Below are 18,452 nucleotides of genomic sequence, written 5' to 3' on the forward strand. Positions count from 1 at the left end.
TGCACCTCCGGCCGCCGCTTGCGGCGGATCTACCACGGAGGTGCGCCGAAGCACTTGGCCGGATCCTGGCCGGAGTTTTGAGAGAAAGGGCGGTGGTTCTGCCTTTTTTTTTTCCTGAACACTGAAAAAATGAATTGTTTTAAAAAATTTTGGTTTAAATAAGGTTATTAAACGACACCGTTTTGGGGTTTAGGTTCAAAGACCAAAACGACGTAGTTTTGGTCTCTGATCCGCGACCCGACCCACTCCAGAAAGGGGATCCGCGTGTTTTCGTCAAATGGGCTATTTGTGCAATAGGCCCCTCCGCTTTTGCGGTATTTTCGACGCGGTCTTTGTTGCATTTCCTGATTTTGGCCACATAATTTTGTTTCTTTTTTGATTTGGTCCATGGACCAAGCGTGGGTACCTCCTTGGGGCGACGCCGTTTTGCCGAAATGGGATATTTTCCAAATTAATCCCCGCTTTTCTTTGCGCATTTGAAATTTTTCCCTTTATTTATTTATTTTTATTTTAATCTATCCTGCCAATTTAATTTGAGCTACAATTAAGCCCTTTTATCTTAATCCTTTATTCATTCATTTATTTATTTGTTTGCTTATTTATATCTTTATTTAAAACTTTATTATACTCGTAGATATACGCATTTTTATAATATACATACGCACATATATTTTATGTTTTATATATTTATACATTCATATGTGTTTTATATTCTATAACTTTAATATATATATATATACATGCATTCTTATAATATATATGTGTTTCACATTTTATAACTCCAATATATATATATACATACATATATTCTTTTTTGTATATACTTTATAATCTTAAAATATACGTATACTTATATATATAGATATATCTTATAATACATATATGTACATATATTTTATAATTTATATATACATATATATATTTGTTATATTTTTGACAATTTTAATATATATATATGCACACATTCTTATACTTTTTATAGTCTTATTAATTTTATTTATTGCATTTTTGTTTCACTCGATGTTAATTATTTATTTGCGTATATGTTCGTTATTATTTTAAAGGAATGTCTTAATTATTAATTCATTTATTTGTTGTGATATGATCGATTAGTCTCTCCTATTATTTATCTCGTTTACTATGTCGTGCGTATTATTTATGCTTACATTATCATGTTCATCATTGTTTGCTACGCACATTAACGTCGTGCTCTACTATTCCGAGTTAGATTAATTTCAATGCATAAATTATGATTTTTTTGAATAAGCAAAATCTCATGTTTAGATTAGAGAAGGTCGTACCCTAACTTACGGGGTTTCGATTTTCACAATAAATCTAAATACACGAATCTTTTCAAACTCAAGTTTTAAACGATCTCAAGAATATAGAAAAGACCGTGTCCTAACTTATTGGGCATGATCCCTTTTTTTTAATCCGAGATAGCTAAATATCTTTTAAATAAGTAAAGTTTTGGCATCCATTCGCGCATCGGGAATTTAAGACATTGTATTCTAACTTACTAGATATAATTCTTTTCCTCGATTAACGTGAAATATGTCATTTTCTCGAAAATTTTCAACATTTCAATAAAGGATCGTATTTTTAAAATTCTTCAAAATTTTCAATCTTCGACACTAAGACACTAATTAATCAACTAGGTACCAATTTTTGGGCGTTACGAGGGTGCTAATCCTTCCTCGTACGTAACCGACTCCCAAACCCGTTTTCCTGAATTTCGTGGACCCAAAATCGTTGTTTTAATAAAATCAAATTGTTTATTAAAAACAACTACTTTTTGAGGTGGCCCGATCACACCTCATCAAAAAAGATTGGCGGCGACTCCCATTTTCGTTTTCATTTTCAAAATCCAAGTCGACCCCATTTTACAAAAAAATGGTGTCAACAATATGAATTCATGTTTTCTACATTATTTCTCAACAAATATGTTTCTTTTTCACGTTTCCTTCATTTGGTTATTAAATTTATTAAAAATAAATATGAATTTATTAAAATGTATATTGCATTTCTTCATTTAGTTATTTAATTTATTAAAATACATTATATTAATATTTCAAAGTTCAAAAAAGAAAATTGTTGGTGGGCTTATCAATCCACATTTGTTGTGGGCTTGCGATCAATTTTTAAAACCCAATAATATATAGAACTGATTTGGGAGAAACAAAATTGAAATAATAATTATGTGGGAATTCAAGTGGAGCCACATTTATTGTTCCATAGGAGTTGTAATTTGTGTATAATTATTATTTAATAGTTATTTTAACTTAAGCATGAGAAATAAAAATACCTATTTGTTTATCTGGTCCACGATTTGCAGTTAAACCGTAAATTTTTTTCTGATTCCTAATCTTAGGGTGAGTTTGGATGGGCGGTGCGTTTACTTGCGGTTAGTGTAAAAACAGCGGTGACGGTGAGATTAGATACTGTAGCAACACTGTAGTGTGAGACAAAAAGTAGGCTAAACACACCACACCACACCCAATCGCCCATCCAAACCCATCCTTAACGGAGTTTTATTAGTATTCGGATCAGTTACACAATCAATTCCCGATCTAACTAATTTGATTCATGCTCCAAATGAAATTTGAGTGGTTATTTTATCCTCTCTTTTATAAGAACATTTGTAATATTAAGATTATAATATATTTGATATACGATTTTATAAATTATTTTATTAGAAAAATATTAAATATATGTTAGATTATAAAATATATGTTTGGATTTCGGATGTTGATCCTCTTTGGAATCATAAGTAGTCTTTCACAAGAATTGTAGAAACCCAATTTCGCCCGGGGCCCATATGACCCAAACCCAACCAACCCAAAAATAATAAACAATCCAAATCCATTCTAATTACAAACCCAACAGCCCAAAAGCCCAAACTCTAAAATTTTTCAGCCAAAACAAAAAAACCCTAGTTGCCTCCCCTAAGCATGCACTGCATCTCCTCGTCTGCCACGCCTCCAACGCACGCCAGCCTCCCTCGCGCATGCTACCACCACGCGTCTGACACCTCTGTCACCTGCAAAGCCAAGAAGCAGGCGCAACAACAAAGAAAAACAATGTAAAAGAGGAAAAAATAATAACTTTGATTTGGTTATAAAAACCGAAAATCTCACTATTATTTTTTTCTTCCTTTTTTCACGAACAAGAGAAATAAAAAGGAGACTAAGGTTCTTTTCTTTTTTCGGATAAGGTTGTTCCATTTATTTTATTTTATTTTATATTTAAAAAAAACAAAAATAAAATAAAGAGGAAGGAGAATACTTTAGGTCGCCTGAAGAGCCCTTCGCCGGCCACTTCGGTCTTCGAAATCGGGACGTGGGGAAGGGACACTGAGTTTTCTCCTTTCGACCTTGAAGCCTAAGGATTTCGGCCTTCAAGCGCTTCAAAAGCGGCCCAAGAAGGCGACCCTTGCGCTGCTCCGATCACCGACGACTGTGGGGGGCACGGCGGCGCGGTGAAGGCTTAGAAGACAGACCGTCGGTAGGCATTGGGGGGGGGGGTTTCAAAGAGCCTCCCATTTTTTTCCTCTGAAGAAGGAAGAACGAAATTTCAAAAAAAAAATATAGTTTAAATGACATAAACTAAAACGGCGCCGTTTTAGGGGGTGACTGCGCCTCTTTGCCCTAATGGGTAATTTGCGCATTCGATCCCCCCATCTTGCGTTGAAGTGCAATCCAACCTCTTTATTTCTTTTAGATTTGGGCTGTAAATTTTGATTCTGTTTCAACTAGGTCCTTTGACCGTGTACAGGCCTTTGCGCTGAAACGCTGCGTCTTGGACTGGGGAATATTTCCCTGAGGGTCCTTCGAGCCTTGAGCGTGCTTCATTTCAGCCCCTGCCCCTTTTATTTGCGAATTTGGTCCCAAATTATTGGCCTGATTCCAATTCGATCCTCGGCCTTTTTAACTTCAAGTTTTTTTTTTAATTTTATATAAATATACATATTTAAAAACCAGTTTTATTTAATATTTTACTTAATGTTATATATATATTTTTAAAAAATTTCAGATTTCGTCATATACATGTACATGCATGCTTCTTAATCGTACATATTTTTACAATCAATATATATACATACTTATATTTTTTATATATGCTACAATCTATATGGTCTTTTTTATTTTCATATATACATGTATATACACATTTTTTTTATAATATACATACGCACATATTTTATGTTATAGATTTGTACATACACGTGTTTTATATTTTATAACTCCTACATATGTATAAACATATATTCCTCTTTTGTGTATATTTTAAAATCTAAAAAAATAAGTATACCTATATACATTTTTAAATGTACATATGCACATACTTACATTTTTATTTTATAATACTTACAGTTTTTTTTATATATGTATATATTTATATACGTTTTCATACTCTATAATTTATATGCATTTCTTATTTTCATGGCTTAAAATTATACATGCATACACATTGTTACATAATTGTGTTTATTGTCATCATTGTTATTTGGTGTTTGTTTCTTTATTCATGTACACTTTCACTCTTCTAAAATGTTAGTTCTATTTATTTATTCGTTTGCGTTGTTTATGTAATCGCCTCATCATTTCATTTTGCCTATTGTATTGTTGTTACTCACATTACTTTGCTTACCTTGTAGTATTCGTTATTGTTTTGTCATGCATTAACACCAAACATCGAAAGGAAAGTTTTTTCTAAATAAGGCAATATTTCGCGTTTGGAAAATCGAGGAAACGTGCCCTAACGTGCTGGGTTTCGATTTCTCGTTCGACTAAATAGCCAAATATCCTCTTAAAACTTCAAAGTATGGTTTCATTAAATTATAAGGTGATCTTGGTTTCGATGGTTTAGAGTATCGTGTCCTAACGTGCTGGATGTGATATTCCTTCGGAACAAGAGAATCTTATATTTCAATTCACGTTATCAGAGTTTCTTTCAAGGATCGTATTTTTAAAACTCTTCAAATTTTCAATTTTCGACACTAAGACACTAATTAATCAACTAGGTACCAATTTTGGGCGTATCGAGGGTGCTAATCCTTCCTCGTGCGTAACCGACTCCCGAACCCGTTTTCTGAATTTTGTAGACCAAAATCTTTGTTTTAATAAAAATTAAATCGTTTATTAAAACAACCACTTTTCGAGGTGACCCGATCACACCTCATCAAAAAGGATTGGTGGCGACTCCCACATTCGATTTCATTTTTCAAAACCCAAGTCGACCCCGTTTCGTCAAAAAAATGGTGTCAACAAGAATTATTGAAAACACTTTGGTTAATGAGATGACGACTCAAGTTGGGAAATTGGATTGGGGGAAGCGCTATTATGTCTTGGTCATACTATGTTGCTTCGCATATCTACCATCGTCCCTCTAAGATTGGATAGGGGCAAAGACATGATAACTTTGAAACGGACGGTTGATGGTCGGTCTTCGGTTTCTGATACTTACGTGGCCATTGCAAGTCAGAATTGGGATGCCAATAGTTGGAATGTTACTTGGAAGCAGCAATGTCCACAAAGAGTTAAAAGAGTTTCCTTTGACTTCTTGTGAAGGACCGACTCCTAACTAATATGGAGAGATGTAAAAGGGGAATCACCATTGATGCCTCTTCTCACCTATGTGGGGTAGTTTAGGAGAGTTCTATTCATGCAATCAGGGATTACCCACACTCAATACACATATGGAAAAATTGGTGGATTGGGTGATGGATAATTTGAATATGTCCACTATGCATGTTTCTTGTAATGCCCATTGGGACACTCTCTTTGGAATTGTATGTTGGATGCATTGGAAGTAGCATAATTCCTTAAGAGTTTAACGATTAAGGTATTAACTCTAGCAGTGTACTTAGTACTATAAAGGCAATCTACTAAGGCTGGTTTGGGAATCTTGAAGGTTTGAAAACAAGTTGGTTGGAAACCACCACCAATGGCATTTGTACTTTCAATCATTGCCGTCACTTGGTGTTTATTATATTTGTACATGTTTATTTCAAGGAAAAAACTCTGCATGACACTCACGAATTGTTTATTTCGACCTTAGACAGCTCGATTTGTTTGCTCTCAACGAGCTTAATTCAGAGCATCACCTTCGTCACTAACCTCTCCTCCCTCTCCCTCGATTTTACTATTTTTCTCCTGCAACTTTTTCAGCTGCTGTTCTTTCAGATACTTCCTTCTAGCCTCATCCCTTGCCTCATACCTTTCAATGAGGCGAGCATACGTAGATGGATCATAACCATTCCATCTATCACGCTTGCCATCATAATCCAATTATATTTTTTAACCCAATTTGACTTGATTCGATTAAATATTCACCGTTAATTAATAATGTCAAATCACTGTTTTAACTTATATGAAACTGTGGTTAAATTTTTTTTCAAACAATCGTTTAACATGAGTTAAGCCATTTCAACTAAAATAAATAATTTCAAATCACCTACTAACAATGATTGGGGTGTGATGTCTACAGAATATTCTTTACCTCTTTGCATAATTGCATCAATTCTTTGCTTATCAGCCAATCCAAATTTATAATTATTCTCTTCTACGATAACTTTTAAATGAATGAAGTTATTCTAGCAATTTCCCGACTATTATTATCATATTTGTTTTTTTATATAATGCTTAAAATTATTTATAGTCACTCTCAATAATTAAATAGGAGGATAATGCGCTTCAACATGCTCGAACTCACGTCTTTCTACACTAACAACAATGTCAATGCCAATTGAGCTAAAATTCAATTAACAATATATATTAAATTATTAGATCAATAATTTTATATAAAAATTAAATGATATTTAGTTGAAATAAAAAATTAAAATATTGAAAGTCATTATGTGTATATACTTTATATAAAATAACAAAATAAATACGATGAAAAATTAAAAGCTTTTTTTTCTTTTCAAAGTATCTAACTAATCATCCCTATTTTGTAGATCCATTAAAGAGATAGATGCTGACCAAGAGTTTTAAAACTGCTCCATACTCAAGATAAAGATCATACCCTCGATCATGATTAAGGTAAAAAAGATTCTTATCATCTCGTGATTATTTAAAAATTCCTTTTAATGCAATAAACTATAAACATTCACCTAAAATAAAGTGAGTAAAAGGTTCTTTTAATTAATTATTTCAATTTTTATAATTTACTGCAGTGAATCTACTTGAGACTTGAGAGGTCCCTCTATTATAGCGATCTAATTAAATTAGTCCATATACTATTAAAAAGAATCAAATAAGGCCAAATTAGAATAGAGTTTATATTTACTCTTTAAAAAATATCATTTACTATTTAATAGAGTTAATATTTTTAAAACTTGTATAATTCTATAAATGAAACCTTCTATTTGGAATTGAACTACAAATGAAAAAAAATTTAAAATATTTTTATACAGTAAATGTTAACTTTATTATAGTTTAAACATATTTAATTTTTTTAATAGTGTATAAAATAAATTAACCTATTTAATAATAAAAAAAACTAATTCGATTTAATCCCTATAATTCACGAGAGTCCCAAATACTTTAACCTAGCTGATTCTTTCCTTCATCACATGAAGAAATCTCATAACACATGTATCACACCAACTTTGAATTTTTTTTTTTTTTGCAGCTATAAATATAATTAAAAATCCTCAACTGCAAAAAAAAAAAAAATAATAATAGAGAAGAAAAAGGAGAGGATGATAGCTCTTTGGCAACCTTAAATAATTCATTCGGAGATATTTTTTCTATGATGAACTATAAAAGGAGGATAAAACTCTAACAACAACACGACTAGTACAACTTGAGTTCAAGTCAGACTTGCGGCGGTGAACACCCTAACCATCAAGTAGGCACATCTTTGGTGTATTTCAATTGCTTAACAATAGCATCCCTTACAATGATACTTACAAGTAAGTAGCAATAATTTGATTTTTTTTATCTGTTTATTTTCATTTATCAAACTAAAAATAGTAATTATTTGGTAAAAAGATCTCTCCTGTCTCTCTAAATTTCTAAAAATAGTAATCTAATTATTAAATAATTTTTCTAATATTAGAAATATTTAATTTACGTTACTAACTGAGTTGCATGAAAATGTTTAAATCCCCTATTTACTAAAAAAAGTAATTGGAAATATATTTTATAAAAAAATTACGGAAAAAATATCTAATACTTATTATAAAACATTTAACTGAGTTGATGTCACGGGTTAATTGGGTATCAACTGATCAATTACTAAAAAACTAGGGTAAACAACACATATAGTTAGCCAACTATAAAAAAAATTTTGGCATTTAAAATAAAAAGTTTACAATTTAAGTACTCACGTTACATAATTTGATAATTTTGGTCACTTCCATTAAAATTACAAACGACAAGTTGGTGTAGCAATTAAAAAATTAGTATAGTAACAAATTTAACCTTAAATTTTACATATAATATCGATTTAGTCATAATTTTAAAAAATTAACCATCAAAATTTACAAATGTACTCAAACCCTAATTCTAAAAAAAACAAAAAAACATATAAAATTACATAAATATTTTCAAAAAAATATAATAATAAATTTAAATTTTATATTAATATTAATATTAAATAAAATAAAAATCCCCTCAACCCTCCCCTCTCGGACCTCCCACCAACTCTGTCCTCGTCTCCCATCCCACAACGATATGGGAGGGTGGGGCATTTTTATTTTATTTAATATAAATATAAATATATTTATTAGATATTGATATAAAATTTAAATTCATTATTATATTTTTTTGAAAATATTTATATACTTTCATATTTTTTTTTATTTTTTAGAATTAGGACCAAATTGAGAATATTTGTAAATTTTGAGGGTTAATTTTTTAAAATTAGGACTAAATTGATATTATATATAAATGTTGAGGGCTAAATTTGTTATCATACCAATTTTTTAACTACTTGTCATTTGTGATTTTAACGGGAATGACCAAAATAACTAAACTATATAACGTGAGTGCTTAAATTGTAAACTTTTTATTTTGAGTACTTAAAAGGATTTTTTTTATAATTGGATGACTATTTGTGTAGTTTACTCAAAAAACTAATATTTGTTTTCTTTTAAATAATAACTAATATTATTATGATTATGACTATTTTTGTAGTTTACTCAAAAACCTAATAGTTTATCCACATCACGAGTGATCTATAATCAAGTACTAATTGAAAGTTTCTATAAAAAGCAAATGAAGCTTTAGTTGAAATGTTAAATTTGAAGGTCTAAAATCCATAATGATTTAAGTTTAAACCACACGATATGGGGATCTATGAATACTTTTTTGGAGTTCATAGCTACTAGACCTGATAATGGATTGAGTTATCCATCCAAGCCCAAAGGCCCGTCTAAAAAATAGGTTTGGACAAAAAATAAAATCTTTTTTTAAACAGGTCGGGCCTCAAGCAAATTTTTTTGACTCGGGCCCAACCCGACCCAAATCATATTACTATATATTTTTTAATTTGTTAGGGAACATTTATTTTAATATTTTTAATGTATTTGATATATAATATTTTTAAAATTTATTTTTATATAATAATCTATAAAAAATTTATTACAATCGCGCCGAATTGAACTCGAATTCAACATTTTTAATATAGGTCGGGTTTGAGCAAAATTTTAAACACATTTTTTAAGCTGGACCAAGCCCAAGCCTAAACCTACAATTCTGTATCGACTCAACCCACGATCAAATCTAGTGAATACCTTCCAAACACTTATTAGTACTCGTTTAAAGAGCTTTAGTATAGCATAGATTATTAATGACTACAATGAATCTAAAGTACTAGAATGTGTTTACTCAAATAAATATCAACGCTATGAATAGCACGTATCAATTATAAATATTCGAGAATAACTTTAACCACTATCAAGTAGAATTAAATAATTAATTCCCGGAATAAATGAAAAATCATTCAACAGTAATGCTTAACATTTTTGTTAAATTCCAGTTGCCAGTGTAATGATGTTCCTAGAGATCAGGGATCAAGCGCTTCTGAGAACGCTGTCGGATCGTATACTATCTCTTTGGCTGAGATGGGGACTCCGGGCAATGGTAATCGTCAGCCTCACCGTTCAACTTATACTGATAAAACTTGGGTGTCGACGGAGATTCAGCGACAGAAATTCAAAGACGGTCTCCTTTTTTATTTGGACCCTATACTTGTTTGCAGATTGGTTGGCCGCATTAGCCTTGGGTACCCTCCTCAGAAGTAGAAAGGATGAAGTAACCAATCCTCAGGTTCTACTTTGGGCCCCATTCTTGCTCTTGCATTTGGGTGGCCCCGATACCATCACCGCTTACTCCTTGTCGGACAATGAACTCTGGCCACGACATTTCTTTGGGATGTGTTTCCAAATTGGAGTGGCGCTCTATGTATATGTCAAGTTCTGGACAATAGCAACAGCACCGCTCATCTTCATGGCCATTCCAATATTCATTGTTGGGGTTATCAAGTATGGGGAAAGGGTTTGGTCTCTCTTCAAAGCTAGTAGCGTCCGGTTTAGGAAATTTGTGTTTTCTGATGACAAAGGTTCCCCTTTGGAAGTTGAGCATTCACAGTCGCCTTCAGAAAGAGGTACGCGTTTGACGTTGGAAGAATACTTAGAGCCGAAACAAATTAAGGGGAAATACGGAGATCTTTACCGTGCCTTTCATTTGTTTCAAGTGTTCAAGCCCATGTTTGCAGATCTCAAGCTCAGAATTTACCAAAATTTGAGTTACGTATTTGAGCTGGACCAGAACAAAGTTAGTGCAGAAGCGGCCTTCACAATTGTGGAGATTGAGCTTGGATTCCTTTATGATCTGCTGTATACAAAGATTCCTATAGTTATAACTCGACCCGGTGTAATTCTTCGCTTCATTTGTTTATCCTTCATCACTTGCACACTGCATGCCTTCTTCGTTTTTGGCAACCATCATGACTCCCGAGTTGACATTGCCGTATCCTACTTGTTAATGGTCGGTGCCATCTTTCTTGAAATTTATTCCGCCCTCCTGCATCTTAGCTCGGATTGGGGACTCTACTGGTTAGCCTAACAAAACAACAGGTTTCTTAGGGGTATTGGTTCTAAGTTAGTTCGTTTCACTAAGCCCAAGGAGGGAATTCGGTCCATGGCACAGCACAGCCTGCTAGATTATTGCCTGCCGCCCAGGAAACTGAATCTTGCTGCAGTTTTAAACTTCTTCGACTCTGAGGACAGAATGGGGAAGTACTTACACACCGGTTGGAAAGATGTAAGTCCCGAGTTGCAACAATTTATCTACTCCGGTCTCCAAGAAAAACGAAAAAAAAACGCAGAGATCGAGTTCAAAAATCTCTCAGAGTTATTGGATGAGAGAGGTTCAAGTGTGTTTAAAGGAATGGGAGGGTCATCTGATGACATTCTTTGGAGTGTATGCGAGGTCGAATTCACCCACAGTCTCCTCCTATGGCATGTTGCTACAGAAGTTGTTTTTCATGACGACAATTATCGGTATCGAGCCGTGCAACTCGAGCCGTATTGCCGGATAAGTAAGGCCTTATCTGATTATATGATGTACCTTCTTTTTCTATGTCCCGCAATGCTTCCCGAAGGGATTGGTAACATAAGGCACCATGATACCTGCACTGAAGCGATGAACTTCGCACTCGATAAATTCCAATTCAAGGAAGCTGTCAGAGGGTTGTTTGGGATGGACATTAGATCTCGATCATTCTTTATCCAGATGGGAAGTTCGAGGAAGTCGGCATTCTTTGAAGGGTGCCAAATCGCGGAGCAATTGCAGAGTTTGGTATCTATGTTCCAATGGGATAACCAAGATAAATGGAAACTGATAGCGGATCTATGGCTGGACATGCTGACTTATGCCGCGGCTGAATGTTCGTGGAGAGAGCATGCGTGGCAACTCCAGCATGGTGAGGAATTCTTAACCCACATTGCACTTCTCATGGCACATCTTGGTTTGAGTAAGAAAATTCAAATAGTGCCACTGCCCAAAATGCTTGAAGAAGCCGATTTTGAGCCTACTTTTCATTGGGACAAGCTTCACCGATTGACTTCTTACTTGGCTTAAATTTGATATAGGTATTTAAAGGAAGAGACTACTTATATCTAGAGGTGATCATGGGCCGGGACGGGCTCGGGCCAGGCTCGGGCCAAAATTCAGCCAACTTCTTAGGCCCGGGCCCAGCCCTGTCCGAAATATGGGCCTAAAATTTTGTCCAGGCCCGGCCCGAGGATAAAATACTAAGCCCGAGCCCGCCTTTTTTTATGATAGAAAAAAATGATTTTTACCATTTTAATAGCCTATATTTTTATAATTTTTAAAAGATTAAATTAACTTTTTTTATCATTTGAGGGGCAAAGTGTAATTTTACCATTACTATTTTAAATTTTTTATAAATTATAAAGAGTTAAAAAAAGAGTTTTTATTTTTATTTTAGAGTAGAACCCTTCCCCATGAAATATCATATCAAAAAATTTAACAATACTACTAATTAAAATTAAATTTTAAAATAAAAATAAAAAAAGAGAAGGGAAGGGCTTAGGGAAATGGGAAATGGGAAATGGGGAGGGGAAATGAGAAATTTATTTTAAAATATATATTTATTATATTCGGGTCGGGCCCGGGCCAAAAAATTTTTGCCCGAGGCTCGGCCGATTTTCTAAACGGGCCTCGTTTTTTTCTCAAACCCATATTTCGGGCCTATATTTTTACTCGAACCCTCCCATATTTCGAGTGGGCCGTCAGGCCGGGCCGCCTGGCCCATGATCACCTGTACTTATATCTAATAAAATAAAATTTTAGATGTAAAAAAGCTTAAGATTTTTATTTTCAAATTATGTTGTACCAAATAAAATTTTATCACAATAATAGTAATAATCAACATCTTTTTAAAGGAAAAGAAAAGTCATAATTAGCACCAATCAGTTGCCCTTTTCTTTTAATGCAACTGATCATGAGTTGATTCGAGTCAAAATAAAATTTTAAATACGTTTTTTTAGGTTCGGGTCTGTTTCAAAATGAGTCTAAAATTCTACCTAAGGCCGGTCCAAATTAAAAATGTTAAACTCAAGTTAGACCCGGCCAGCCTATATTAATTTTTTATATAAAAACAAATTAAAAAATTTTAATACATCAAATACACTAAATGCTTCTCAACAAAATGAAAATACATTAAAAAAAGCCTACTTAAATAACACTAACATAATTGTAACTTAGGAAGAAAATGCCTCTAAAATATTAGTAAAATTAACAATAGAACAAGAGTTATACAATATCCAAACAATAACAACAAAATAATAGTAAAACGGTAGCAAAACAACAATATAACAACAACAAAACAGCGGGAAAAAAATTGTCAGGTCTCTTTAAATATTTTAAAAACTTCTCTTTAAATATTATATATAATATTTTGTTTTAATTTTCTCCTCATGAATTCTATATCGATAAAAGTACCTTGTGTACAGGCCCATTTTTGCCTAGCCCGCTAGAGAAACAAAACAAATAAATAAATAAATAAAATGCCCAAAGCCCAATATGGCCCAAACCCAATGAAAACTAGGGTTTCAGAACCCTAGTCCTTCCTCCAGCGCCGCGCCACCTGCTGCCATGTGCGTCTGACTCTCCTACCATCGCCGCACAGTCACCTGCAAACACGCAACAAGAAAAAGCAGAAGCAGACAAGAGAAAACAATAGCAAAGATTGAATTTTTATTTTATTTTCTTTCGGCTATAAAGGCAAACATATTGTGAAGAAAAAAAAAAGGGAGATATGATATGAAAAAAGATTGAAAAAATAGAATACAAAAACAGAGGTGATTCTAAAAGATCTTTCATTTTTCTCTTTCTATTCTTATATTTTTTTGGTCTATTCTTTATATATATATATGAAAAAAAAAGTAAAACAAAAGCGATTTTCGATTTCTTTTGGGTGTTCTTCGTTTTTTTATGTTTTTATGCATAAGATAAAATAAAGAGAGGGAGAGGAGTGTACCTTGTCGTCGGAGCCGCTGAACTCCGTCGTAATCGGAGCCTTGGTGAGTCCGAAAGCTGCCGAGCGACATTTAGAGGAAGGTTTTTAGGGTTTGCTCTTAAATGACTAAGTGGCTACTAATTTAGGGTTTTGGTGGTCTTTATGTAACATACAAAATGACACCGTTTGGAGTCTGATCAGTGGTTCCAAAATGGTGCCGTATAGGCCTGTACCCGTGTGCTTAACCCGACCCACAAGAGACCCACGTGTTTTCCTTTGATGGTTTAATTGCGCAACAAGCCCCTCCGCATTTGTTTTCATTTCAATTTGGTTTTTTCTTCATTTTTAATTGTTACCTCATGGATTTATGCGCTTAATTGCAACAATAGTCCCTTTGGTATTCAACGATTTTCAATTCGGTCGTTGTCATACTTATTTCAAAGTCGCCTCTGAAATTTTGTTTTATTTTCGAAATAGTCCTTGTTATTATTATTATTATTATTAATATTATTATTATTGTTAATGTTACTGCTGTTATAATTATTAGTATTATAATTTGTATTAGTTTATGCGTTTATTTACCTATGTATATTATTTATATATATATAAATAATTATTATTGGTATATGTATATTATTATTTATATTATTACTCTAAGTTTTGTATTATTATCATACATTAATATGTAGTTTCATTACATTTTTTTATTATTAATGTAGTATTATTTTATTTATTTATTTATTTATAAATAAATTTATATTACCATTTTGGATTTACTATATGTTTGTTTTAAAATTCATTGTGTTTTACCGTTTTAATCTTCATTATGTATTCTTTATACATATATGTACATATATAATATATATTATTTCATTTTAAACTATATATCGTTACACCTATTTTCGACATGTATAAACATAGATATTTTATTTCTTTTAAAAATCCTAATATATTTAGTTTATTTCACATTTTTGTATATTTGTATATTATTATTTGCATGAAATTTCAACCCCTATGTATTATATTATTGGATTTATCTTTATCTATTGTTTATTTGATTAGTGTATGTTTATTTACAAATTGTTTTTTGGCGTCATACGTAAACGTTCAATCTCATTACATTGTGTAAAAATTACGTTTTATTAAAATATCGAAATTGCTTTATTTTCAAAATATTCGGTATCTCAAGATTCTCGAGAAAGTTGTGCCCTAACTTACTGGGTTTCAATTTTTTTTGTTGAATTTAAGTGGCCAAGTCTTTCTTTTCCAACGAAATTGTAGAAATTCCAAAATTAAAGCTTATCTCGGGAATTCGATACGTTGTGTCCTAACGCATTGGATACGACATGTTGTTTTTTCGAGATGAGGATTTTTCTAAAAATAATAAAGGTAATATTCCGTATTTGGGAAATTCGAGTGATCGTGCCCTAACTTACTGGGTTTCGATTTTTCTCCTTTAACCCAAATAATCGAATATCCTTTTGAAATTAAAATGCACGAGTTTTGAAAATCAAAAGATAAGCTTGTTCTCGAGGGTTTAATATGTTGTGTCCTAACGTACTGGATGTGACATTTTATTACTCTGAGACAAGAAGGCCTTTAGCATCCACCTTGATTTATCCAAGAATTGTTTATAAATTTAACATTAATAAAAAGGGAGGATCGCATTTTTTAAATTCTTTACGGATTTTCGACTTTCGACTTTAAAACACTAATTAATTAATCAACTAGGTACCAATTTTTGGGCGTTATGATGGTGCTAATCCTTCCTCGTACGTAACCGACTCCCGAACCTGTTTTTCTGAATTTCGCAGACCAAAAGCATTGTTTTAATAAACCCAAACCTTTTATTAAAAACAACCGTTTTACGAGGTGACCCAATCACATCTCATCAAAAAAAGATTGGTGGCGACTCCCATTTTTGTTTTATTTTCAAAATCCAAGTCAACCCCGTTTTATCAAAAAATGGTGTCAACACCATGGACGTTCATGTGTTAAGAGTCGGGTTTATATTGTCTCTTTTATTAAAAAAATGGTTAAAATAATCATTATACATTAGATCAAAGAGTAAACTAATCATTTCTGTTAAATTTTATTTATTTATACTATTAAGAATCAGTGTAGCCAAGAGAATAATAAAAAATTACAGGTAATGTAATACATGTACCTCAAAATTTTAAAAATGTATCTATATTTATTTATTTAAAAATGCCTATTAACAACTGTGCTTGAATCACATACTAATAGGCAAAACCGAGGTGAATTTATAAAATAAATTTGAATGCATTGGCTAAATGATACAACATAGACACCATTTGTGTTCTTGATGCTATAGCATTCCATCTTACATGATAAAGCACAATGCATTACTAAAACACCTGATACTAACTGGGATATTATCGGCTGGAATAAAGCTGCTGTTGGGAAGCAAATTTGGGATATTATTTGTACTAAATCTTCTCTATGGGTTGTTTGGATTGCTAAGAACAAGTTAAAGCTCATCAGCTTTTGGGGCATTACTAAAACACCAGCTGCTAACTGGGTATGGAACATTTACTTGGTTTGAGAAAGTCTTTGAAAGAGCTTTTTATATATAAATGGGGAAGAGAACTTAACTTTTGGTTTGACCCATGGTTGAATGGTTGATACAGATATTTCAAAAGTCACTATTGTTAAAGACGTCTGTGTTAAGTATGACTCCTATTTTCAGTCAAATTTGAGAAATAATCTTTTAGTTAAACTCTGTTTATTTATTTCAGTTAAACACTGATTAGTTTAGATTATTATTTGACATATGAATTTAGCCTATAAATAGGCTCTTGTACAACCTTAGAAAATACACCCATTAGATTAGAACTCATAACACATTCAGAGAATTTTGTGTTTACGTTTTGAGGGTTCTTTGTTTTTCGGGTTTTCGGGGTTTAGTTTTATCTCCATCTTTTGTACTCTTCATTCTTTTGACATTATAGCAAAATTATCTTTGCCCGTGGTTTTTTATCCTCTTTGGAGGGGTTTTTCCACGTTAAATTTGTGTGTTCATCTTCTCAATTTCTTCTGCTATTTTACTTGTTTGTTGCTTAATCGGGACGATCCTAACAAGTGGTATCAAAGCTAGTTCAATTTTCATAGATCAGCCCATTCAGATACGGCAACAACAAGATTTGAAATTGAGAAGTTCGATGGTGAGACAAGTTTCAATCTGTGGCAAGTTCGGATGATGGCAATTCTAGTTCAATCCGATTTGAAAAAGGTTGTTACAGGGAAAAAGCCTGAGAATCTAAATAAAACAGAATGGGAAGAGCTTGATGAAAAGGCCCTGTCTGCAATCCAGTTGTGCCTCGTGAATACGGTATTGCAGGAGGTATTGATGGAGAAGACCTCATCCGCCTTGTGGAAAAGGTTAGAAACTCTTTATGTGACTAAGTCTTTGGCTAACCGTTTAGTGTTGAAACAACGTCTATTTACGTTTCGCATGAATGAATGTGAGCTTCTTAGAGATCACATCAGTCAATTCATTACACTTTTAAATGATTTAAAGAACGTTGAGGTTCATATTGATGATGAAGATCAAGCTATGCTATTATTGTGCTCTTTACCCCCTTCATACAAGTCTTTCAGGGAGACCCTGATTTATGGCAGAGACAAGATCTCATTCGAATATGTGAAGGGTCATTTGTTGAGTAAAGACAAACTCGACAATGAGCTTCATTTGGATAGCAAGGCAGATAGGCAAGCCTCCGTTTTGGTAGCATCAAAGAAACAAGACAAAAGGTGTCGCTATTGTAAAAAGTTAGGTCACGCCAAAGCAGATTGTTATAAACTGCGAAATAAAAGAGCTGTTGAGAGTAACGAGGAAGATGTAGCTGGTGCTAATTTGATCGATGAAAGCGGTGATGATTTCTTGCTAGTGTCAACGAGCGATAACTCCAAGCTCACGTCCGAGTGGATCCTAGATTCGGGATGTTCTTTCCACATGTGTCCCAATAGAGAATGGTTCTCTACATACAGTTCGGTTGAAGGTGGAGTTGTTCGCATGGGAAACGATTCATCTAGTAAGGTAATTGGTATTGATACTGTTAAAATTAGGATACACGATGGGACGATTAGGATACTCTCAGATATCAGGTATGTACCTGATTTACGAAAGAATCTCATCTCCTTAAGTATTTTAGACTTGAAAGGATGCAGAATCAACATCGAGTCAAGCGGCATTAAAGTATCTCGTGGAGCTCTCGTTTTGTTAAAAGGTAAAAGAACTGGCAGTCTTTATATTCTGGAAGGTTCTACAGTGACCAGTGAAATTGGATGTCCCTCATCCGTTACAGAGTTGAAGTCAACTCGTTTGGAGCGGAGGCAACTTGGTCATAGAAGGGAAAATTGTATGACCGTTTCGTTGAAGAGAGGTTCTCTTTTGGATGCAGGTTTTGAAAAGTTAGTGCACTGTGTTCGTGAAA

General features: G+C 33.1%; 1 protein-coding gene and 1 long non-coding RNA gene across 2 annotated transcripts; one reads left to right on the forward strand and one right to left on the reverse strand.

Moving 5' to 3' along the window:
- Positions 1–2,739: 2,739 nt before the first annotated feature.
- Positions 2,740–3,525, reverse strand: LOC121214449 (uncharacterized). Its single transcript, XR_005910058.1, has 2 exons — positions 3,286–3,525; positions 2,740–3,040 (listed from the first exon to the last, which is right to left on the reverse strand). It is a non-coding gene; the product is annotated as an uncharacterized lncRNA (long non-coding RNA).
- Positions 3,526–9,987: 6,462 nt separating this feature from the next.
- Positions 9,988–12,092, forward strand: LOC107927735 (uncharacterized). The gene is made up of 2 exons (XM_041089418.1): positions 9,988–11,048; positions 11,079–12,092. The coding sequence occupies exons 1-2, from the start codon at positions 9,999–10,001 to the stop codon at positions 12,090–12,092; spliced, it is 2,064 nt and encodes a 687-aa protein (XP_040945352.1). The 5' UTR covers positions 9,988–9,998.
- The last annotated feature ends 6,360 nt before the right edge of the window (positions 12,093–18,452 follow it).

This window comes from Gossypium hirsutum, chromosome D02, assembly GCF_007990345.1.
Source record: "Gossypium hirsutum isolate 1008001.06 chromosome D02, Gossypium_hirsutum_v2.1, whole genome shotgun sequence".
NCBI lineage: Eukaryota > Viridiplantae > Streptophyta > Magnoliopsida > Malvales > Malvaceae > Gossypium > Gossypium hirsutum.